This window comes from Vipera berus (genome assembly GCF_964194415.1).
Source record: "Vipera berus genome assembly, chromosome: 5".
Classification (NCBI taxonomy): Eukaryota; Metazoa; Chordata; class Lepidosauria; order Squamata; family Viperidae; genus Vipera; species Vipera berus.
In genome coordinates this window covers 73,364,288-73,388,153 of record NC_138207.1, presented here as the reverse complement: position 1 = coordinate 73,388,153, position 23,866 = coordinate 73,364,288, and the positions used below count along the sequence as shown (strand labels likewise).

Sequence of the window (23,866 nt, the reverse complement as noted above, 5' to 3'; positions counted from 1 at the left end):
GGTGGTTCTGGTTTTCGTCTCAAACGGTGTGTCTGAACAGGCTTGTGATGTATTTTCTGGTATCAGCTGTGTTTTTATTTGCATTCTGCATAATAGTCCAGTGCTGATCACTATAAATATTGGCTCTATTCTTTATGGCCGGGGAGTTGGCTTTCATGCCCAGTTCAAATAATAAATGAATAAACAAATCCTCTTGAGAACAGAACAATAGTTATAACAGGGTTGCCAACTGATCAGAGGTGGGAAAGACACATGCTGGCTGTTCCTGTAATTCTAGGAACAAGTGAATATTTTCAAAATATGGGAATAAACTTTTTCACCAGTGTGTTAAACTGTTGTAACGAGCAGAGTAAAAGCTGGCATAAAATCTATCAGTTACCACCAGCGTTTCCGACTGCTCTCGAAGTGTTTGTGTGCCAGATTGCTTGAGAGTTAAGAGCAGTTAACATAACTGCCCTGCTGTGTAGAAGAACAGACCCAGATTCATTCAGGTAATGAGTAAATAACTGGTATGTACAATAATTGAATAGGTATTGTATTTGATAGTAGGGAGCAAATTTATAGCCAGCAACACTGGATGACTGGAAATACATTTCTTGTGGTTATGTACCTGATATGTAGTGTGAAAGCAGAACTAAATATCCTACTAGGCCAGGGGTAGGCAACCTCGGCTCTTTTATGACTCATGGACTTCAACTCCCAGAATTCCTGAGTCAGCTGACTCAGGAATTCTGGGATTTGAAGTCCATGAGTCATAAAAGAGCCGAGGTTGCCTACCCCTGTACTAGGCCCATAGAACTATTCATCAAATCTGTCATCTTCCAATAGTGGTGAATCAGGTACTTCCAGAAAACCCATAAGCAGGGCAAGAATACAGTATACATTTTGTGCTGCTCCTTCCCAATAATTAGGTATGGAAAAGTACTTCTCAATCTTATTTATTGATTCTTATTATTCCTGTATCTGCTTTAGTGCAGTGGGAAGAAGCAGCAAAATACTTCTCTCAGAAGTATTTCCTGTTTTTTCTCTCCTCACCACACACAATCTTATCAGGCCAGGCTCTACTGAAGTTCAACAATTGGGATTAAAAAAAAAGCTTATTCACAGTGACTGTGGTTTGGCTCTTTGTGCATTGCTTCTGTCTTTAATAAACGGAGAAGAGAGATATAAGTGGAGAATTCTAATGCATTCTCCCCTCCTTCTCATCTCTGCCAAAGGTTTAGAGAATGAAGGAAGACAATTTGCACAATAACAGCTCCAGCTGGAAACTCTTATTAAATCACCTGTCGATTAAGAATATACAAGACTAGTACTGGGGCTGAATTTGTACCTTGAGTTTATAAATTACATAGCATGGATGTTTATAAGTCTTCTCTCAAATCTTTGCTGATCTACTTCCAGTATTTTCTTTTAGCAGCCACTCCAGTGTCTGATAATTGTAGGAACTACGCAACTAAATATCTTAAGTAGCAGCACGCTTATGGTAGTTTCAGTCAGAATAAAGTTCTTTTTAGTGAAAAAAGTACAAAAGAAAAGTTCTCCTTTCCCACTCTGTCAAAGTCCCTGTCATACTTGTTATCTCTAGACATAATTTACTGAAAAAGTTACCCTAAACAAGTCCCTTTCTTGTTTAAATGACTTTTATGTGTGGTGCCCAGATGATAAGCAGGATATACCTGCTGAAATTCCTTTTGATTATCATTTTGGGGCTTGTTTTACTTCTGGCCATGGTACGCAAAAGACTTTTGATAGGCTTTGCGTAGAAAACATTGCACAGGACAACTTTTCGGTGAATTTTGTCCGCTGAATGCAAACAGTGCAACATAGGACATACTAGGGCACTGAATTTTTATTTGTTGGGAGCCAAATGTTGATTAAACTAGAAGATACTCCTTTCACGAAAAGAAAAAATGGATTTTCATTTCTGTTTCTCCAGGTTTTTCTTAGTGTTTGAGTTTGCTCTCAAGTTTGGTAACTGCTTTTTTGCAGCCTTGCGTTGCCAGCAAATGATTCATTGTTCTGGCATGTCTGTGTTGTCATATAAAGCTGAGAAAAATGCTGCCTCTTTTTTTTTGTTTTCCGGGGGATAAGATTTTTGCAAGCTAACTTGCTTTAACTTGTAGAAGTCTTATCCTACATTAAGATCAAACCCGACAGAATGGACAGTTGTTATTACTAAGGTTTAGGTAATTTGGAAAAAAATAGTGTTAACAATTCTAGGTTGATGGTATAAAGTAACCACAGTATGAGCAGAACCTCTAGTCCACGTGACAAATTGCATAGCTGGATTTTCCCTTGTAAGGAAAATAGAAAAGTAAAGACATCTGTTTTCTGTTATATGCTAACTTTTTTTTTTGATGGCTCTAAATTTATTCAAGCTTTTTTAAAAAAATATTTAAAATATTTAAAAAATATAACTCTGGAAAATTATGTGCTGCTACTGTATATTTTAGGGACGCGGTGGCTCGGTGGGTTAGGACGCTGAGCTTGTCGATCAGAAGGTCGGCAGTTTGGCGGGTCGAATCCCGAGTGCCGCGTAACAGAGTGAGCACCTGTTACTCGTCCCAGCTTCTGCCCACCTAGCAGTTCGAAAGCACGTAAAAATGCAAGTAGAAAAATAGGGACCACTCCGGTGGGAAGGTAACAGCGTTCCGTGCGCCTTTGGCGTCTAGTCACGCCGGCCACATGACCACGGAGACGTCCTCGGACAAGCGCTGGCTCTTCGGCTTTGAAACGGAGATGAGCACCGGCCCCTAGAGTCGGAAACGACTAGCACGCATGTGCGGGGGAACCTTTACCTTTACCTTACTGTATATTTTAGAATACTGTACATTGTCATGCTACAGGAAATAAATCAAACCAAAGTTTATATAAAAGGATCTTATTTCATAGGTAGGGAGTGAAATAATTTTCCCCCTTTTTCCCCAGACATGGTGTGGTTTGGCATTGGAAATAGATGGGGAAATAGCAGCTGCCCAATTTTTCATTTTTTAAAAAGACCTTAGAACGTAGATTTGCAGATAAATTCTGTAACTATTATGCAGCTCTCATCACATGCATTTTTTATTCTTATATTGACTCCATAGTAATTACAAGATTTACCTTCAGAGGTTTTGGGTGCTCCAACACTGGAGGTTTTTAAGAAGAAATTGGACAGCCAATTGTCCATTTGTTATAGGGTTTCCTGCTTGGATAGTCTAAAACATGGACTAGAAGACCCCCAAGGTCCCTTCCAACTCTGTTATTCTGTATTCTGAAATGCTAGGCAGGGTACAGAGTACGGATAATTAAAATTAAAGTAATTGTCACTGCTGCAAGAAAGTTTGCACAACAGTCTTTTACTCTGATTATGGAGATGAGGATGGATTCCAGACCCTTGCAGTGATGAAGTTATCTAGTTGGATAATGAAACTTCTGCAAGCTCAGAGATTACCAGAAATTCCACTTTTCAACCCTGAGCTATACACAGTCTCTTCTATTGGAATAGTTGTTTTCTGCAGAATTCTGCCCAACACCAACTGGCCATTTCTAGAGCACCAGTTAAGTCTCTTGTGGCCTTATTTACATGGATTGCAAACTATTTTGGAATGCTACAAGATTTGTTTTTAAACACTATACTTCATGCCACTGAATACTTCATGCCAAGTGTCACCTTCTCCCTGTTGAAATAAGATTTTGGACACACCTCACCATCGCAGTAGAAGAAAACCAGGATGTGACATAATGGAAAGCATGGAAAGTTATACCATAAACAGACTGGTAGGAGACTCAGTTAGCTTCCGAAATGGGAATTCTGCAGAAATTAAAGGATATCACTTAGAAGGAGAAGAGAAATTGATTTTTTACACATAAATACTTCTTATTAAAGACTTTCTTTCCTGGTATGCTGCAAGTGAGACAAGGCAGTGTAAATCTGTAAATCTGTGGTCTGAAAAAACTTTTATTGGCTTTGTTCCCATTACCATAGCAATTATGCATACTAGCTGGGATTACGCATTACAGAAAGCTCATAATATGGTTTGCTTAATTTTGGCTTAATGTATGCACTACTGCAAATCCAATCTACTGCAGTGTATTTTAGTAAATCAATGTTTCTTAACCTCAGTAACTAAGATGGATGAGGTTCAACTATTGTCCAGCTTGCTGGCTGGGGAACTCTGGGAATTAAAGTACACCAATCTTAAAATTATCAAGGCTAAGACAATAAAGAAACCAAAGCTTAGCATGATGCGCTACCCTGGCTACAGTGCCAAAACAAATGGACAGTCTAAAACATCTTTAGTTGGATATTTCTTGCATTCTATGCCTCAAATAAATATTTTGGAGAATGAAAACTTTTTTTCTTTTATAATTAATACTGGTTTACTTGAAATGGTTTGAAGTCATCCTTTCTGCAATCATTTTGCTTTAAAAGTGAAAGAAATGAAAAAGGAAATACCATTACATTCTGTGATACTTCCTTCAGAAGTATCATTTGACAGTTTAATATATAATATATATATTAGCATGCACTTCTGTTAGCAGTAGATACGTCCCTGCCCTGAATGAGAAACGTAGACATTGCAGTTAACATTATTGGATAACAAATCATAATGGCAATTCATATCCACACATAAACTATATAAACCATATTATAATTTTACGCAGTTTGGGAACTAAATCTATAATTTGACTCAGAGAAACAGAAGGGAAAATGTGGGCAGAGGTATAAACAGGTGATAGTTATTGTAAGTTGACGCTACCCAAGTCATTTTCTATATATGGTGAATGGAAACCATAGTTTGATTAACCAAGGATTGACAAAGCCACAGTTGGCTGGGTTCACATCCCTATTTTAAATATAAATCATGGATTAGGCAAATAATACCCAAACAAAAAAACAAAGCACACACTGTAAGGTCCTTGTTATCATTTCAGATAACATTTTTTGTTAACTATTATATCAGTTGCTGATCTGCAGAAAATTACAGAGCCAATCACCATAATTATTTTGAATAATAGTACATGTTGCCAAAGAAATTGCTCTCCCTGTTCTCCAAAGAAAATGAAGAACAAATCTCTTTTTGATATGATGGCAGGATATGACCTTGCTTTTGTTGTTGTTAGCTGTGAAGTCGTGTCTGACCCATCGCGACCCTATGGACAACGTTCCTCCAGGCTTTCCTGTCCTCTACCATCTTCTGGAGTCCATTTAAGCTCACGCCTACTGCTTCAGGGACTCCATCCAGCCACCTCATTCTCTGTCGTCCCCTTCTTCTATTGCCCTCAATCTTTCCCAGAATTAGGCTCTTCTCCAGTGAGTCCTTCCTTCTCATTAGGTGGCCAAAGTATTTGACTTTTAGCTTCAGGATCTGGCCATCTAAAGAGCAGTCAGGGTTGATCTCCTCTAGGACTGACCGGTTTGATCGCCTTGCAGTCCAAGGGGGTTGGCCCTAGGTTTCCCGCCAAAACTAGGTTTCCCGCCAAAACCGTCCAGGCCAACGCCCCCTGGTGGCTGTTGCTATGCAGATGACTTGGATACATAACAATGACAGCTTTGTATAATGTGGCAGATCTGACTAATATTTGCAATCAGTAGTGATTTTCTAAATCTCAGGCCTAAACTGGCAGCTGCTCAAAGGAAAGCTTGTTTTTCTTATAACATCATAAGTGTCCTCTTGATAACAGATTTCCCTCTTTTCTTGCAGGCTAATTGGCACGGCATCAGTAGCGCTCAAGGAACTAGTAGGCACGCAAAGTAGATCTCTTCCGTACAAGCTCATTTCCCTGTTAAATGAAAAGGGACTAGAAACCGGAGTAAGTGCCCTCTTTATTTTTATTATTTAGCTAGACGAAATGTTTCAAAACCAGGGGGAACTTTTCAGAAGTACATGCACAGCTGCAATGGCTGAGAGGGAAAGATCAGAATTGGCAAGATGATTATTAATGAATGTATTTATGTTAAAGCCAAAATATACATGTTAAAAAGCAAAAGATCTATACGTTAGTTTTTTAGTTATTCTAATATACTGCTTCAGCCACTACAGCATTCTTCTGAAATACAGCCCACATTGCAATGCATTTAAGTACTAAATCCCTAATATTAATGTTAAAGAGACAAAGAATTGGTGAGCCCAAATTTGCTCATACAGGTAGTCCTCAACTTATGACCACAATTGGAAACAGAATTTCTGTGGCTAAGCAAAGAAGTTGAGTAAGGCATGTTTGATTGAAGGCCTTTTTTTGTCACAGTTGTTAAGTGAATCTGGCTTTCCTCATTGACTTTTCTCGTTTGACATTGGCACAAATGGTGATCACAGGACCCTGCTTGCATTGCAACCATTGTAAATACATGCCACTTGCTAAGCACACAAATTCTGATCATGTGACCACGGGGATGCTGTGACCGCCGTAACAAGATCCAGTGGTAAATCACTTTCTTCAGTGCCCTTCTAACTTTGAATGGTCACCAAATGAATGGTTGTAAATCAAGGACTTATACTGTAAGTACAAAATAGCTTGTAAAATTTAGAGAATCTGTTATAGAAGAAGTGGCCTGCAGGTCCATAGAACCCTGTTGTGTACATTCAGTGAAGCATTTGTAAGTTCTTTTTTCTTTTAATTTAGGCAACAATTGATTTGGTGGTAGGCTATGAGCCACCAGCTGGGCCTCCAAATCCAAATGACCCAGGGGGAACTAACCCAGAGAGCACTGAAGGTATGCTATAATCACTATTCCCATTCACTCTTCCAAAAACAAAGGTAAGCCATAAGTTGTCCCAAGATATTAGCTGCCTGCATTTTAGTATTATATAGAGGAGCTTTCTACTTTTTCCTCCCCCCCTCTCCTTTGGCAGCGCTATGAGAAGATCAAAAAACAGCTTTTGTTTTTAAAACAGCACTGATAATGCTATCTAATTTGGGTAATGAAATTGCAAGAAAACAACTAAAATCAGAAAGCATCAAGGACCCCTGGATTTAAAATAACTTGAGATCTCTACTACAGCTGAACTCGAGGAAAGGGAAATTCGGTTTGGCTTTAATTGTAATTAAAGAAGTAATGGTTTGAAGTTGGCTTGTTCAAACCTTAATGCCGTATAAATTTAACCAGAATCTTTCCAAGTTTAAACATAGGTAAAGGTAAAGGTAAAGGTTCCCCCGCACATGCATGCTAGTCGTTTCCAACTCTAGGGGCCGGTGCTCATCTCCGTTTCAAAGCCGAAGAGCCAGCGCTTGTCCGAGGACGTCTCCGTGGTCATGTGGCCGGCATGACTAGAGGCCAAAGGCGCACGGAGCGCTGTTACCTTCCCACCGTAGTGGTCCCTATTTTTCTACTTGCATTTTTACGTGCTTTCGAACTGCTAGGTTGGCAGAAGCTGGGACGAGTAACAGGCGCTCACTCTGTTACGCGGCACTCGGGATTTGACCTGCCAAACTGCCGACCTTCTGATCGACAAGCTCAGCGTCCCAACCCACTGAGCCACCGCGTCCCTTTAGTTTAGTTTAAACATAATGGGAAACAAATACCCTCAATGACACTATGGAGTAGGAGATGGAAGGGGGAATGATGGCTATGCGACAATTAACTATACTGTAGATTCTACAGTGTGCGCAATCCTGAATGTTGTTTTTACTATTGTGTATTGTAAATTGTCAGCTATGCAAGGCCAAGATAGACGGAATAAATGTGTGACACAGAGATAGAATGGGAAAGGGATCTTTAGGGCCTCAAGTCTAATCGTCTGGTTTAGTGTTTCTCACTAATTCTGGCAGTGAGGCCAGAATTCTCCAACTAACAGGATAAGTTTTAATCTTGCCATGGTTGAGAAACACTGGTCTGATTTGTAAAAAGCAGCTCTTTTGCCTCTGCTTGAAAACATCCAGCAAAAAAAATGCTCATAATCTTTCTTTGTAATTTGCTTCATTGCTGAAACACTGTTAGGAAGCTTTTCCTGACATCCAGCTAAAGTCTATCTTCCTACATGTAGGGAATGTTATTCTCGTTATAGCATCCTTCTGAAATCTAGCCCAACTTCAGCTGAAGCCAGACCTACTAGTAATTAATAAAAACATGAGGTTTACTTTTTGCAACAGCAAGGGTCCAAGGAAAAGTAAAGAGCAATGTCACCCAGTTTATGGGGAATTAAAATAGCCTCGATTTTGATAAGTTGCAAAAAGTATGACTCTTTCTGTTAATCAACAAAATCTGCTGAATCACATGCCTTTTAGTGTACATTTAGGGCAGACTAGAGTCTGTGATTTCCAAACTCCCATTTCCTTAGGTAGATTCATATTTTGAATGCCTAACCACCTTCAGCATTACTGTATCACCTCTCTGACTGCTGACAACATGGTTGGCTGGGAAGCTGTCAGAAATCCAAATTATTGTACAGCATAAAGAGAATATAGATGAACAGAGTTTAACGAACCACACAGTTTAATTTTCTGCAGTTCCACCTCTGGGCATGATTTCTCAAATGAGTAAGTGAGTTCAAGATCACATATGTATGTATGTGCTTTCAAGTCAGTTTTTGACTGCTGGCAACTGCCTGGACGAGTCCCTGCAGTTTTCTTGGTAAGGTTTTCCAGAAGTGGCTTTGCCACTGCCTCCTTCCTAGGGCTGAGAGAAAGTGACTGGCTGAAAGTCACCCAGCTGGCTTTGTGCATAAGGCAGAACTGGAATTCATGGTCTCCCAGTTTCAAGTTTGATGCTTTAACCACTATACCAAACTGGGTCTCTCAAAGTTGGGTAGTCCTAGATGTACAGCCAAACAGCTTGGCTAGCATGCTATATTCGGTCTATGGATTGGCATAAATTGCACAACCCTGAATGCCGATTCCAGTTCTGCTAAAGTAACAAGGCTGGTGAATGATACTCTTTCTATAGCTTTAAGTGTAAGACGACTATTGCTAGATTGCCCTGGATAACATATATAGTTGCCATCCCTGCACCACAGATGCTAAGGAAAGTAAATGATAAACTGTGTATCTGTTAAGTGATACTGAATGGGAGGGAAATGCTATAAAGCAATCTAGTAATAGTTATCCTTCACTTAAAGCTATAGGAAGAATATCACTCGCCAGTCTTGTTACTATATATAGCAGTGTGTGTGTATATATGTATTCATTCCTCAGGACATATAACACAGTGCTTTCAGCCTTCAAAATGGAATTGAAACTGAAATCATATGTTTCACATTAGCATTTGCAATATACAACTGCCGCACCCTACCACAAGGAGTAAAATTGTAACGGGGATCTACTGTAATACCTTAATACGACCTGTATTGCCCAAACAAAAGATTTCAAATAAAATTATTCCTCTGATGTCACCTCGTGTTATAACGTTGAAGTGGATAAGTAGGAGTAGCATTCTATATTTCAAAATCAGCTTCTCTCAAATTATTTTTTTTAAATTTTCAGATTTCCCATTGGACAAAAATCAAATTATTAGAAAAAAAGAAAATTTGCTTATAAAGATAACAGGAGACAAGTTGTTATTCTAAGAGCTTTATATAGTCCCACATAAATAGTCAAAAAGAAAATGTTCTTTAAAAATGCTACTTCAGGCTCCAAATATCATAGTATTATTGTATTATTGTACCATAGGAATATATGTCATTCAGTAATAAACCTCTTCTTTCTAGCCCACCTCTGAGATTTTGCATTGCTATTATTGTGATTTTGGTTAAAAGAATAAATTGCTCCCTTTACTTAACTTGTCCTGTGTTTAGTTAAAAACTAAAGAGCCAGTGTTATTTTTTTACAATACAATTTTAAGTTTAAAGGTGACACCAACTGGAAAAACTAGTTCTTTGTACCTTGGGGTAAGGTAGCGCTGTGCCCTTAAAGTATATTTTTCTATTAACAAAGTTTTGTTTTCTCACCTAGGAATTAAGGTAGTATGTATTGGCTATTCAGCAGGCTCTCTATAAACTAATAAAATGGTTTTCTTAACATTAAAAAAACATAGTTTTGGGAGAGGCTTTAAATCATAGTAGCAACTATTTTGGTCAGTTACAACTGGAACAAGGAGCCTCAGGCCTTAACCTGATTTATAGAGACATGAAGTGAAAGTGGCTGTCATTGTTTCTTTCCCCACCCAGTTCTTAAAGCAGCAAATTTGATAACCAAACTGCAGCACATAGCAGAATTGTTTCTTTCAACCATCAATCCTGCATAACTGGAGGGGTAACAGCTCTCATATAGAGTTTGTAATAATCCAAATTACTGCTAGATGGCAGCACAGAGAGAGAAAACTCTCATTCTTTCTTGAGGACTGATGGTTGGCCAGATTTTTGCAACCTAGACAGTAACCCTATTTAATTTTTGTGTGTGATGTAACTTTTGTTGAGCATTCTGTATTGTTCTATAATGTACTAGATAACCTGTGATCTGATGGGTCATTATTAGAGATATTTCCTTTTCCAAACAGAGAAACAGAAGGACCACAAGCAAGTGATTTCCAATTTCCTGTCGCCTTCCTCATTAAGTATCCTTGTGAGAAGCTAACAGGGAGCATTAGATTTTTCCTTTCTCCCTTCCCTCCTTCCCTTCTTTCTGCCTCACCAAGTTTAGGCTTCCTGCCTTCTTCCCCACTGACTTAATTTTTTAAAAAAGGTGCCCTGAGTGGAAGGTGTAGAGCAGGGGTAGGCAACCTTGGCTCTTTTATGACTCATGGACTTCAACTCCCAGAATTCCTCAGTCAGCTATGAGTTGAGGTCCATGAGTCATAAAAGAGCCAAGGTTGCCTACCCCTGGTGTAGAGGGATATGGTGAGTGTCAGGAAGGGTGTGGCAATCACAACTGAGTTTACAGTTTCTGTCAGCAACCTTCTTGAGTTTTGGGGAGTTGTCAGGGAGCATTGGAAATGATGAGGTGACTAGGTGGCAGTAATGAAGCAACCACAGATTTGCCAAATTTCAATCCCATGGGAGTCAGGGTTTCAAATGTTGAAGCATTTGAGGTACGTTGTTGCCCTATGATGCACCGTTTTGCCCAACTGAAGATTAGAAACAAACAGACGCATGAATTTTAGTAGTAGATAGATAGTTTATGCTTTGGGTTTGGTGTTTTCTTACGATTACTTTTGACATTATTTAATGTCCAACTGCTTTGGGTTTCTGTAATGGCTAAATTGCTGAATCCCACTTAACAGCACTTTAAATGCTTCAGGGATCAGATTGTGCTGCTTGGATCATTGTTACGTATCTTTTCCAAACTTGATACTCTCTGCAGTCCAGATCTGTTTGGCTACCATTCTCCACAGCCAACCTATCTGGGGTAATAAGCCACAATTTAAAAACAAAATCTAAATGTTTAAAGACATTCCCATGAAACATTTTAAAATATTAATTTTCAAATTATGCACCTCTACTTTTTGAGGGACATGTCCTCATGATGTTTCCTTGGTCTTGTCTTCAGCTATCTGCTGAGGAAGCCTAAAACTTGGTGAGCCTTGGTGGAGCAGTGGGCTAATGCCTCCTTAAGTAACACCAGCTGCCTGCAATTAGTGCAGGTTCGCATCCCACCAGGCTCAAGGTTGACTCAGCCTTCCATCCTTCCGAGGTAGGTAAAATGAGGACCCAGATTGTTGGGGGCAATAAGCTGACTTTGTAATTATGCCGCTTGGGGGGCCCGAAAGCCCTAATAAGCAGGCATATACATAGAATGAAGGCTATTGCTAAGCACATTTGATTTGTGCTTAGATTGTAAGCCGCCCTGAGTCTTCGGAGAAGGGCGGGATATAAATGGATTTTTTTTTAAAAAAACCTGCCTTTAGTAAGTTCAGCTGAGAAGTGGTATTTTCATTATTTTCTCAATCCAAAACTTCTCATGAAAACTGTAATGTATTGGGCCTAGTTTGACTAAGTTGTACTATGTGGGTTTGGTTGCTGTGAGATTGCTTAAGCAGGGAGCTGGGTAACGGTCGCCAGCTCCTCAGACAGTCAGTCTCCAGGACTGCCATAGGTTGGCTCTAGGGCAGCAATAGGTTGCTTTAAACCTATTGGCCACCACCTAGTGGCCAGAGTATAAATAGCTGCGTTGCAGCCCTGGTTCTCAGTTCAGTTCCAGCCTTTCAATAAAAGCATGAACTCTCTCGCCTCGTCTCCTGTTTTCTAGCAAGAACCCAGTACACAACAAAAACCATCTAAACCAATGTTTCTTGACCTATGGAACTTTTAAGAGGTGTGGACTTCAACTCCCCAAATTCCCCTGCCAGATTATTTATCTTGGATATAAGCTTCTGGATAAGCTGTAGCGATTATTTGAAGTTATGATGGACTGCCCCCAAAGCTACTTATGGACCGGTTTCAAAGTTATGGCCACCGCAGCACCCTCACGGTCATTCGCCCTAATGATTAACTGCAGGGACATTGCAGTGCCCCAACCTATCTCCCCCACCCAATCACTGAGACCCTGCAGGCCTTGGGTCTGCTTGGGTCTACTTCCCCTGCAGCCCACTCAGGGATTTGCACGACTCTGCCTATTGCCAGCCCACCTTACCTTTTTGGGATTTTTTTTAATAGCTTATGAGAGAGCCTCCCAGCCAATGCAAGGCTTAGCTTTCCTACACGGGCAATCTCGTGGCAACCTCATACTATTCTGTAAGCAGGTGTGATCCTTTGCAAACCTCCATTTTTTTAAGGCGGCTCCATTTCAACAGTTTTCCATCTCACTTATTCTGCCCTGGAGATAGTACTTTCAGAGATCCATATTAGTGCTGGGATCTGTCAGCTTCATTTACTCTTGAGTTTTTCTTACTGTGATTTCATGGATAGTAACATTTGAAATTGTTGAACAGGTGATGAAGAAGAGGGTGGTGATGAGGGTATGCCTGATGGTGGAACTGGAGTCGTCCCCCCAGGTGGTCCAAGCGGTTCTCGTGAAGTTCAGCTGGCTCGGCATATTACCAAAGGAAAGAAAAATCGCAGGATCCTTTCCAATAAATCTCAAGATTTCCAGGTTGTAAAATAATGAATTTTGTCACTTCTCTGTATTAGTAATAAAGGTAAAAAGGTAAAGGTAAAGGTTCCCCCGCACATGCGCGCTAGTCGTTTCCGACTCTAGGGGCCGGTGCTCATCTCCGTTTCAAAGCCGAAGATCCAGCTCTTGTCCAACGACGTCTCCGTGGTCATGTGGCTGGCATGACTAGACGCCAAAGGCGCACGGAACGCTGTTACCTTCCCACCGTAGTGGTCCCTATTTTTCTACTTGCATTTTTACATGCTTTCGAACTGCTAGGTTGGCAGAAGCTGGGATGAGTAACAGGCGCTCACTCTGTTACGCTACACTCGGGATTCGACCTGCCAAACTGCCGACCTTCTGATCGACAAGCTCAGCGTCCTAACCCACTGAGCCACCATGTCCCTTATGTATTAGTAATACACTAATCCTAATCTTAATAATTTACCCAAGAGTAAACACTACTGAAAACAATGAAGTGTGTATTCTTACATGAAACTTACTTCTACATATAAGGCGTAGGCTTGCATTGTGGTTAGTACAGTTCGGGCAACATATTTATTTTCTATTTAGAAATCTCTTCTAGAAGCTCTTATTTAAATCTTGGAAGGTTCTTTACTCTGGTGTAATGTTTTTGGCTCCAGTTCATAACAACAAAGGAGTGTATAAATAAATCTGTGAGCTTAAGAATAAAGACTGGGAATACTTGTTGCATTCCAAGTAACTTACTAATATCCACTATGCTAATTATGAAAAACACCAAAGTATTACTTTCTAAATCGGAGATTTTTAACCTTTTTGAGATATGGACCCCTTTGACAGTCTGGAGAATCCTACAGACCCCTTCTAAGAAAAATGTATTTCAATGCAGAAAATAATTATTTTAGATAATGAGATGTATTGAAATTCACATATTATCTAGTGGCTGTAAATTACCTTGCTATTATTAAATTAAAAATTCAAGTGTACTGAAACTACGGTTGTATTTAGAAAAATGCCGTGTCTGTATGAACTTCCTTCCCTTAACACGTTAAGAGTACAACTTGGAGAACGTATACATTAGAAGGCAGTATGTTGTTGAAGGCCACTCTAAATATTCATCATGAATTAGAGCAGAGGGGCATTTCTTTAATTCTGTGGGGAAACATGGATTTTTTTTTAAACACATAATGGACGTTCTCATGATAGGTGTGCTCCAGAAGAGGCTTGCCTATTTCCAAATTGCAGCCATGGTAGATTAAGTTTCCTAATGCTCTCTTCATATTCTTTATCATACTATTCTGCCTTTGAGGACATCCTGCGGCTTAATTAAGATTTGATGGCGCTAGTGCATGATAGATTCTGATGTGCGCCTAGTCCTTCATAACTGCAGGGATAGCCACCCTTCTCCTTCTATGTCCAGAGATATTCCAGATGTACCATGATCAGGTTCTTCATGAACATAAATTCCTTGGATGAATTGGGCTCTGTGTATTATTTGGAACTAATAAAACAGAATTTTGTTCCATTATAATTCAATAACTGACAACCCCATTAAGTTTATTTTAACAGGAAAGCGCTCGAAGCACATTCAGTTGATAACAGCCAATTAATAGAAAATATCACCCATCTAATAAATGTCATTCTATTACTTGTTACCAGATTCGTGTTAGGGTCATTGAAGGCCGTCAGTTGTCTGGGAATAACATAAAGCCAGTTGTAAAAGTACACGTTTGTGGCCAGACTCACAGAACAAGAATTAAAAGAGGAAACAATCCCTATTTCGATGAGGTAAGTATAATATATATTTTACCAGTCTCATTCTTCAAATTCATTTTTTCCTTTCTAACTGAAAGATATATCGTTATTGCAAATGCTTCTTTTCAGCTGAAATTTTACAGCAAAACTACTGTGTACTTTATAAGTTTAGCTACTATATTTTATGAAAATGGTATTTACATGCAGATAACCTTTGGAATGCCAATTTGGAAGTAAATCTTGTGAAATTGGTGTTTTCTTTAGTTAAGTATGATTAGTAAAGTCTCCTTCAACTCCACATAGGTTTCTTCTTCTTAGCAGTAGTACAGAAATGGTTGCTGTTCACCCCTTTAGAAATATTTTTCTAGTCTGTTCTATAGTTCCTGATGGACTTCTGTCAAAATACAAAGTTCTTATTCTATTAAGCTGTTTTGATCAGCTAAGGTTAATGAGGTGTAAGTATCTACTGTAAATAAGTATGATTAAGTCTAAGTAATAAAGACATGACTAAAAGAAAGGCAGCTAAGGGTGGAATATACTGCATGTTCACCAATTAATTCAGGTACATGAGTTTATCAAAATGCACCTTCTAAACTGCGAATTGCAATCCACTGTGACAATTGACTTGAAGCCATATGAAGAAAAGTGAAAGAATTTATGCTGGTTCAAAGTTGTCATTTATGCACAATATCCTCATGAACCAATATGTTTCTAAGGTAAAGGTAAAGGTAAAGGTAAAGGTTCCCCTGCACATGCGTGCTAGTCGTTTCCAACTCTAGGGGCCGGTGCTCATCTCCGTTTCAAAGCCGAAGAGCTAGCGCTTGTCCGAGGATGTCTCCGTGGTCATGTGGCTGGCATGACTAGACGCCAAAGGCGCACAGAACGCTGTTACCTTCCCACCGCAGTGGTCCCTATTTTTCTACTTGCATTTTTACGTGCTTTCGAACTGCTAGGTTGGCAGAAGCTGGGACGAGTAACAGGCATTCACTCTGTTACGCGGCACTCGGGATTCGACCCGCCAAACTGCCGACCTTCTGATCGACAAGCTCAGTGTCCTAACCCAATGAGCCACCGCATCCCTATAATATGTTTCTATCAGCCCTTAAAGATAGACGAAAAACTTGAACCTCAAAGTCATGTATGCTGAAACTGCTTTTTTCATAACTGTCAGATTCTTGCAACTCATCGTGTCTCCTTCCTCCCTGCCTTTATTCCTTAGAGACGTAGAGAGGGTCAGGTCTACAGTAAAATGCTTTGTCAAATACCATTCCTGAGTCAGATTTCTCTTATCACAGCCATTTCCTTGGCTGTGATTTTTCTGCCTCTTTTTTCTGCCTCTTCCTCAAGGTTATTCTTGCTTGCTGCTTATTACAGTGTGTGCCTTGGGTAGATTATCTGAGACTCGAGGGCCACCGTACAGTAGCTATTCAACATCTTTACAGAGCTTCTGGTGCTGGGATTGCCAGACACTAATTGCAAAGTTTCGGGTCAAGTTGAGATAACAAACATTGAAAATTGTAAACTCAATATGAGTTAACATAACTGAGGCATCCTCCCTAAGGATGCATCCCGAAATAGGGAAAACAAAAAGTTTCCACATACATGTGGCCACCCACTCTGTATCCCCCCCCCACTTACATAGTGCGTCTGCCTATGAATATTCATATGCAGCAAGGTATTTGGCAAAAATGTTTAGTCAAATAATTAGGACTTCTACAGAAGAATATTCCTCAAACCTCCCTGTGGGATGTCTTGAATCAACTATCTTCAGTCCGGTTCCATCCAGATATCTTCTTTATATTTCCATGAAGTTCTGAAAGGATGGGCGAGATAAATATGAGATAAATACAATCAGTGGGTTAGGGCTGAAAGATCAGGTTCATACACGAAGGTCCAATTAAACTGATTTATTGCTACTCGTGCCTATGCACAGGACTATTCTTAGTACCTGCTTGAGTTAGCTAAGAGCCAACAGAATTCAAGGGGGATTGGACTTAGCCTGCTTGTCCTTATATAGAGATTCTTGACTGATCCCCCTTTTAATTCTGCCCCCAGGTTCTGCCACTTCTTCCCCTACTACACAATGGGATTCAAGAGTTTAGCCACATACTGAAATTTCATTTGTTTTAATGGGGGTCACCATCACACATCTCTATGTTACACCACATGTTTTTCCTGCAGACTTAATCTAAAAGTGTTTCCCTTTCTTAACAGATGTTTTTCTACAACATACACAATATGACACCCTCCGACCTCTTTGATGAAACCATAAGCATTCGGGTAAGGCAAATGAACGTTTGTCTTTATTATTGCTTTACTTTTTGTTAAGTTAAAGTTATAACTTATTCTACTTCTTTCATTTCCTTAAAGGTTTACGATTCTTACTCTTTGCGTTCTGATAGTCTGATGGGGGAATTTAAGGTAAGCATTCTTGATGTTCCACCATAAATTCATTTGGAGCTTACTCAATATGAAATTAAAAGACAAAGAACCAAAATAAATGTCCTATAAATGCAATATCTCTTTCCTTTTTTAAAAAATTTTGGAAATGTAAATGTGTGAATAGGTATCCTCTTGCCAGTCTAGAAAGAAAGAAGTGGAAAAATGACTTCAAATTTTTATTCCTTTTTCTTTTCTTACGCCTAGAAATTATTTACCCAGTTCTGATAACTGTAAAGTATTATCTCTGCCTGAATTAATGTGAAAATACTCCATTGGATTTAAGAACAAGAAGCAAAATCTGGGTTCAGCATTAGGCATATTGATGTGAGAAGATTATTATCTTTAACTGGTTTTGGCAACTGATTATGTAGCCACCATAAAGCATTAGTTTGAATATGGCTTACTTTTAATGTAAATATACTTCAGTTACACATATTTAAATTTAGATCCTGTACTGCATGTGACAGAAGAGGCATTCAGATCTGTGACTGAAAGCAAATGAGCTTTAAAACCACTTACAGAGTGTATTATATTTATTTGATTACCCTATCATTAACACTATGGAGATAATATTAACATATTTCTATTACAGATTGATGTTGGTTATGTCTATGATGAGCCTGGTAAGTAATCTTCAGGCAAAATATCCTAGGTTGATTGATGCTTTGACTAGGATGGGTCTAATTTTTAAGACTTGAAACCCGGCCGCGCAAATGATGGGCAAACGCTCGCAAAGCTCCACTTGTGTGAGCGGCGGGCCCTTGTGCTCACGCACGAAGCTCCACTAGAGCAGGTGGAGTGCGCTTACACGCAAAACTCCCTTCGCATGAATGGAGCTTTGTGCACGAGCACAAGCACCCTCCACTTGAGTGCCCACTGCTCGTGCAAGTGGAGCTTTGCACGGGAGCGCAAGTGTCCTCTGCTCATGTGCAAAGCTCCATTTGCCTGAGTGGAGCTGTGTGCGCATGCTTGAGTCTGCCACTCACCCAAGAGAGAACGCTGCTCTTATTTTTAAATGCATGCCTAGTCATCTTATACATCCAAGTACACAACATTCAACATAATGTCCATAACTGATGTCAGCTCCAGCTTCACATCTTCCTTTCCCCATATCAGCACCAGGAGCAGCAGAAGAAACTCTTTTTCCCACCATCACAACTTACAAAAGACTCCACTCTTTAAAAAAAAATCAAATCATGTAAACGTGATTGGTGATTTGGCTTCAGTGTTCACGTTCTGTGTTTTTTTGCTTTTTCAGGCCATGCAGTCATGAGAAAATGGCTGCTTCTGAACGACCCCGAAGACACCAATTCAAGTCCGAAAGGCTACTTGAAAGTCAGCATGTTTGTTCTAGGAACCGGAGATGAGCCACCTGTAAGTTTATTAGATGTGTATATATATATATTTTTTTCCTTCCGATACATCTTAGATTGGGTACTTCATTTTAATATCCGTGTGAAGCTTTACATTGAATGATAGAAGACACTCAAAGAATAAACCGGCTGACCCTTTGTTTCTTTTCCCCAGTTCTGCTTATTCTGCTACTTTCCACTCTGTCGCCGCCCAACTTCTCTTCCATGGCCTTCAACACCACTGCTTTTTGAAGGTACATCTCCCCTTAACCTTTTTCTCTTTCTCATCTCTTGGGTGCAGCTTCTCCTTCCTCGTAACGCTGCTTTATTCCTGCTGTTTCATTCAGTTGCAAAAGAACACGTGAATATTTTGGGGGAATGTCCAGGATTTCCCCACTCTAGAACATTCTCATGTTCTGTACACAATTTTCGTAATCATTCTCTCAAAAAGGTCAGCGTTTTGTGCCTAGTTAGAAATCAGTGTTTAAAGAAGACAAAATAACTGGGAGGATTCCTGCTATTATCTCCAGTCCCCAGGAAGCTCCGTTATTGTAGACAACTTATATATCTTTTTTTCTTGGCATGTCAGATATATTTCCAAATAAAATACTGGACGGCAGCCACATGTTTTTATTTTCTTAGACTAGCTATGCAGTTTAGACACATTTTTTTGTGGCATCTCGGCATACTCTTAGTAATACATGTTGTGATTAAAAAGGGAGTAAGGAGTGTGATGGGCATCTATGGGAATATTTCTGTGCATAAGACGTTTCCCCATGTCGGTCTGTTAATGAGACATGTGGTCTCCAAAATTGAAATATAAAATAAATATAATAAATAAACGCACATTACTTACTCCTGTGCTTTATTCAGCCTGATCTTTACATTGACCAAGATTAAAATGAATAAAGAATCCACCGTAGGCTGGCTGTTTGTATTTTTTGGTGATGATAATGTATTTTGCATATTTATAAACTAAAAACTAATCATGTTTTAGTTAAAGCTCAGCAGCATAAACTACCGTGTGTGCAAATTAGGAACTGGAAATTCATATTTTTTCATAAATAGTATTCACAGATAGTATTCATATGATCAGTGTCAGTCAATGTAAGATCCTGAAATAGTCTTTAAAGTGAAAGATTCCTTTAAAGGTGTAATGTTTAAATAGGATGGAGAAACTAAAAGGAGATGTAAGATATCTGTAATTTCAAAGGTACTGTTAATGTGGAAATAAGCTATATAATTTTGTTTAACAAATAACTAGCAGTCACTTGTTATCCTGACTTTTAAACAGTTCCGTTTAAAACAGGAATTAGCTATTCTTATCCAGAACACATTATCAAATGCCAGGTCATTATTTACAAAGTATAAACATCGGGAAGATACATGAATACTGAAGGGATGATTAATTGCTCAGTGCACTTCTAGCTTCTCCTGTGATACTAATATATTTGCCAATCTTCATTAAATGCTACTAATTCTTACTAATGCTGTTATTTGCAACAATCTCAACCACAGATACTGCTGTGATAGCCAAAATCTAAATCAGCTGCATATATGAAATTAAACTAATAAGGTTAGGAAATATCTCATGCCCTTGCTCTGCATTCTTCTAAATTATTTCAGATGATCATGCGGCATTCATGCCTTATTGACAGTGACATGTCTATATTATTTAGGGATGGAGGACAACACACTTTGTAGTGAGAAAGGAAAATGGAAGAGATATATAGGTAGTCCTTGATTTACGACAGTTCGTTTAGTGACATTTGAAGTTACAATGGCAGTGAAAAAAGTGACTTATGATCATTTTGCACAGTTACAACCATTGCGGCATCCCTGTGGTCATGTGATCAAAATTCAGATGCTTAGCAACTGAATCATTTTTATGATGGTTGCAGAGTCCTGGAATCACGTGATCCCCTTTTGTGACCTTCTGACAAGCAGTGTCAATGGGGAAGCCAGATTCATTTAATAACCCTGTTCCTAACTTAACAACTGAAGTGATTCATTTAACACCTGCGGCAAGAAGACCATAACATGGGCCCAACTCACTTAACAAATTTTGGGCTCAATTGTGGTCATATGTCAGGGATTACTAATCCACATTTCCTCTAATCAGGAAAAAAAACAACCACCCCACTTTGCAATCTTTGCAAGCTTGTAAGGTTTCCCACTTAGCCTCACAGTTGCCCCAGCATTACTCAGGAATTTAAAAGAGCCAAAAGAAACACCTGAGCCGAGGTTTCAGCAAGCAAACAGCTTTTATTTTGATCAAAATAGAGCTGGGTAGCCACATCTCTCTTCGTGGCTGGCAGAGAGATGAAGGCAACAACCAGGAAAGATGTCTTCCACCTTTTATACCTTTCCAGAACAAAGAGATCTGGTCTTGGTACTAGGAACCAAAAGGTACAGAAAAATAATTCCAAGATGATGACTCATACACAGCTCCACCATAACTCCTTTCCCCCCTCCCCTTACCATGCTCTTTTCTTTAATTATTATTATTATTATTATTATTATTATTATTATTATTATTATTATTATTATTACATGTAAGCAATCCCCTGTACCTAAAGCATGAAACCTTTCCTTTTATATAACTAATTTCCCAATATAAAGCACCTACAAAGCTGCTTGCACATAAACAAAGATACATATACATGATTGCAAAGTATCACTACCAATATCAACCTTAAGCGTAATAAAATCCCTTCAAGCTGGTTGGAAAGAAAGGTTGATTTTTTTAAAAAAAAGAAAAGAATAAAACTTAAAATATATCTCCAACAGGTGGAAAACAGAGAACGGGAGAATGAAAACGATGATGTGGAAACCAACCTATTGCTCCCAGCTGGGATAGTCCTCCGATGGGTTACTTTTATTCTCAAAATCTACAGAGCTGAAGATATTCCTCAGAGTATGTATCATAGTTATCTATTATTAACACGGGAAAAATGAGTGCATTTATTATGTTGGATAATTGGAGAGAATCGTTTGTAGATTTCTTAAACTGCTGTTACTACTGTTGCTGCCAATAGTAATATTTGACTTCAAAGGCCCCCAAATCAGAAAGACTTACTGTAACTAAACCTGCACCTAGAATGCACCACATTTGTCTTCAGATGAAAACATCTGTAATATTGCTAACTAAATATTTATATAAGTTCAGAATTGGCTGTCTCCAGGGGCATTTAATGGTTTTTGCTAAAGGGAGCATACCATGGAAAGAATTGTGATGCAAAGCAGGCAAATTTAGAGAAAGGAAGATTTTCTGATTTTTTTTTCTGACTTGGATGGCGTTGCAGTATTTAAAAACAGCATTTTAGGACTTACATTGCATAACACTGCAGGTTTTTTTATGATTTTCCTTCTATAAATAGTGAAAACTTTAGTGAAGGCGAAAGGCGATTGATAACACCTGTAAATATGTCTGTTTAGCAAATAGGTTTTCCTGTGCATGTGCAGAAGAAGATTAGGGTAGCAGTGGTTTATTAACCTGACATCAACATTTCATGTAAAAAGACTTCTGTGTGGAACATTCAGCTATGTGAATTTTCATCTGGTGTTTGAAGGGGTACATCCCAGCTAAAGCTCTGGAATAAAGTGATGGCAGGGTATTCGGGAACCAGAATGGGGGAAAGTATTTGTTTTTTCAAAGGGTATCAAAATTTGCCATATTTGCACACCTTAGTCATGGTAACATTTGTAGTTCCTGAGAGGGAATCGTTGAGGACCTGGCCACCTTTGCGTGTTTTTTTTTGTTTATTAGATTTTTATCCCATGTTTATTACTCAAGTAACTCAAGGGAACAAACATACCTAATATTCCTTCCTCCTATTTCCCTACAACAACAACCTTGTGAGGTGGGCTGGGCTGAAAGAGAGTGACTGGCTCAAAATCACCTAGCCAGCTTTTATATCTTGGGCAGGACTAGAACTCCCAGTCTCCTGGTTTCTAGGCCTGCACCTTCACTACTACGCCAATTGTAAAGAAGGAACTGAAAAGTCAAAACAATAAGTGGGAGCTGACCTGTAATCTTCTCTAGTGACGATGATTTTCTCTCCCTAAATTTGAAAGAACGGTACTTTGGCCTGTACTTTTTGTTGTGTCCGGATCAGCGACATTAACAGCGAGACAGAATGCGATTACATTGTTTATTGCTTACATGTGGTTAGAACTGGGAGTGACCCGTACCGGTTGGCTATATATATGCCCAGTAGCCGCTGGACGCTAGCCAACCCCCTGGCAGGGATCTCCCGCCTTGGAGTCAATACCCAACCCGGTGTCCAGGAATTCCCGCCGGTGGAAAGACCACTCCCAGGCTGATTCTACATACATAACACTTTTGGTTTTCCCCATGCCCCACCAGCCATGATTAAACCAAATCTGTCTCATTAAATTTGCTTTCCTTCTAACGCTGGCTCAGACATAGATGACGTGGCAGCATTTGTGATGGTCCTAAATCGGCTGGCTGAGCAGATTATGCCAAATCCTAGCAGTAGATTCTCTTTCGATCATAATTCTGCCTTCTCGTATCCACCTAGTTCACCCCTTGTGAGTGAACCACTCTAAGGTGCAAAGAGTCAGAATCACTGAACTACTGAATATCTGAAGAAAAATAAATCCTAAAAGGAAAACTCGGAACAACTCGTCTTTAATAATAAGTGGAACAAAGCATTGACTAGGGGGCAGTGATAGAGTGTCCTAGCGAAAGCAGGGATGGGAAATCAAAACATGGTGACTGGGGAAAAAAACAGAAAAGGAAGGGAATGTAGTAGATTAGCTGAAAATGTCATCTGACAAAAATACAATGTCACTGATTTGGACAGTTGACATCAAAAGGATAGCTGACAGTAGGAGTCAGGACAAGTAAGCGAAGAAGCTGGAAAAGGAGGAAACAGAAAGAAACAGAAACTGGAAATGCTGAATAGGTTCGTTCTTAAATTATAATGAACATTTATTTCAAAACTGATCAAGTATAATGGGTAAGGATACTGCTTTAACGTTGGAGGGGAAAGAAAAGAGGGAATGGGATAGAATGGTTGCTGCTGCAGCTGCTAAAACAATGCAACAAGCATTGTCCACTCTAATAGTTTATTGCGGTATTTCTCAAACGTAGCAACTTAAAAATGTGTGGCCTTCTACTTGCAGAATTCCCCAGCCATTATGCTGGCTCAGGAATGCTGGGGGTTGAAGTTCATACGTCTTAAGTGTTACCAAGTTTGAGAATCACGATTCACTGAATAGTTTAAGCATCTGTGGCATTTAGTGCTCAACAACACCATTTTTTTAAAAAATCCCATTTATATCCCGCCCTTCTCCGAAGACTCAGGGCGGCTTACAATCTAAAGCACAAATCAATGTGCTTAGCAATAGCCTTCATTCTATGT

General features: G+C 39.3%; 1 protein-coding gene across 6 annotated transcripts in view; it reads left to right on the top strand.

The window, feature by feature from the left end:
- Nucleotides 1–23,866, top strand: part of MYOF (myoferlin) — a 107,383-nt gene that overhangs the window by 15,194 nt on the left and 68,323 nt on the right. For 4 of the 6 annotated variants that reach the window (XR_014026732.1, XM_081329869.1, XM_081329870.1 and 1 more), the window contains exons 4-12: nt 5,688–5,796; nt 6,607–6,697; nt 12,785–12,945; nt 14,587–14,715; nt 16,897–16,962; nt 17,053–17,103; nt 17,717–17,747; nt 18,383–18,498; nt 21,267–21,393. Coding sequence is in view for 5 of the 6 variants with exons in the window: in XM_081329869.1 (XP_081185995.1) it covers nt 5,688–5,796; nt 6,607–6,697; nt 12,785–12,945; nt 14,587–14,715; nt 16,897–16,962; nt 17,053–17,103; nt 17,717–17,747; nt 18,383–18,498; nt 21,267–21,393 (881 nt within the window). In the remaining variant the exon portion in view is untranslated. Of the gene's footprint in view, nt 1–5,687; nt 5,797–6,437; nt 6,483–6,606; nt 6,698–12,784; nt 12,946–14,586; nt 14,716–16,896; nt 16,963–17,052; nt 17,104–17,716; nt 17,748–18,382; nt 18,499–18,651; nt 18,731–21,266; nt 21,394–23,866 lie in introns of those variants that run through there. The other 2 variants (XM_081329871.1, XM_081329872.1) reach the window with 2 other exon arrangements.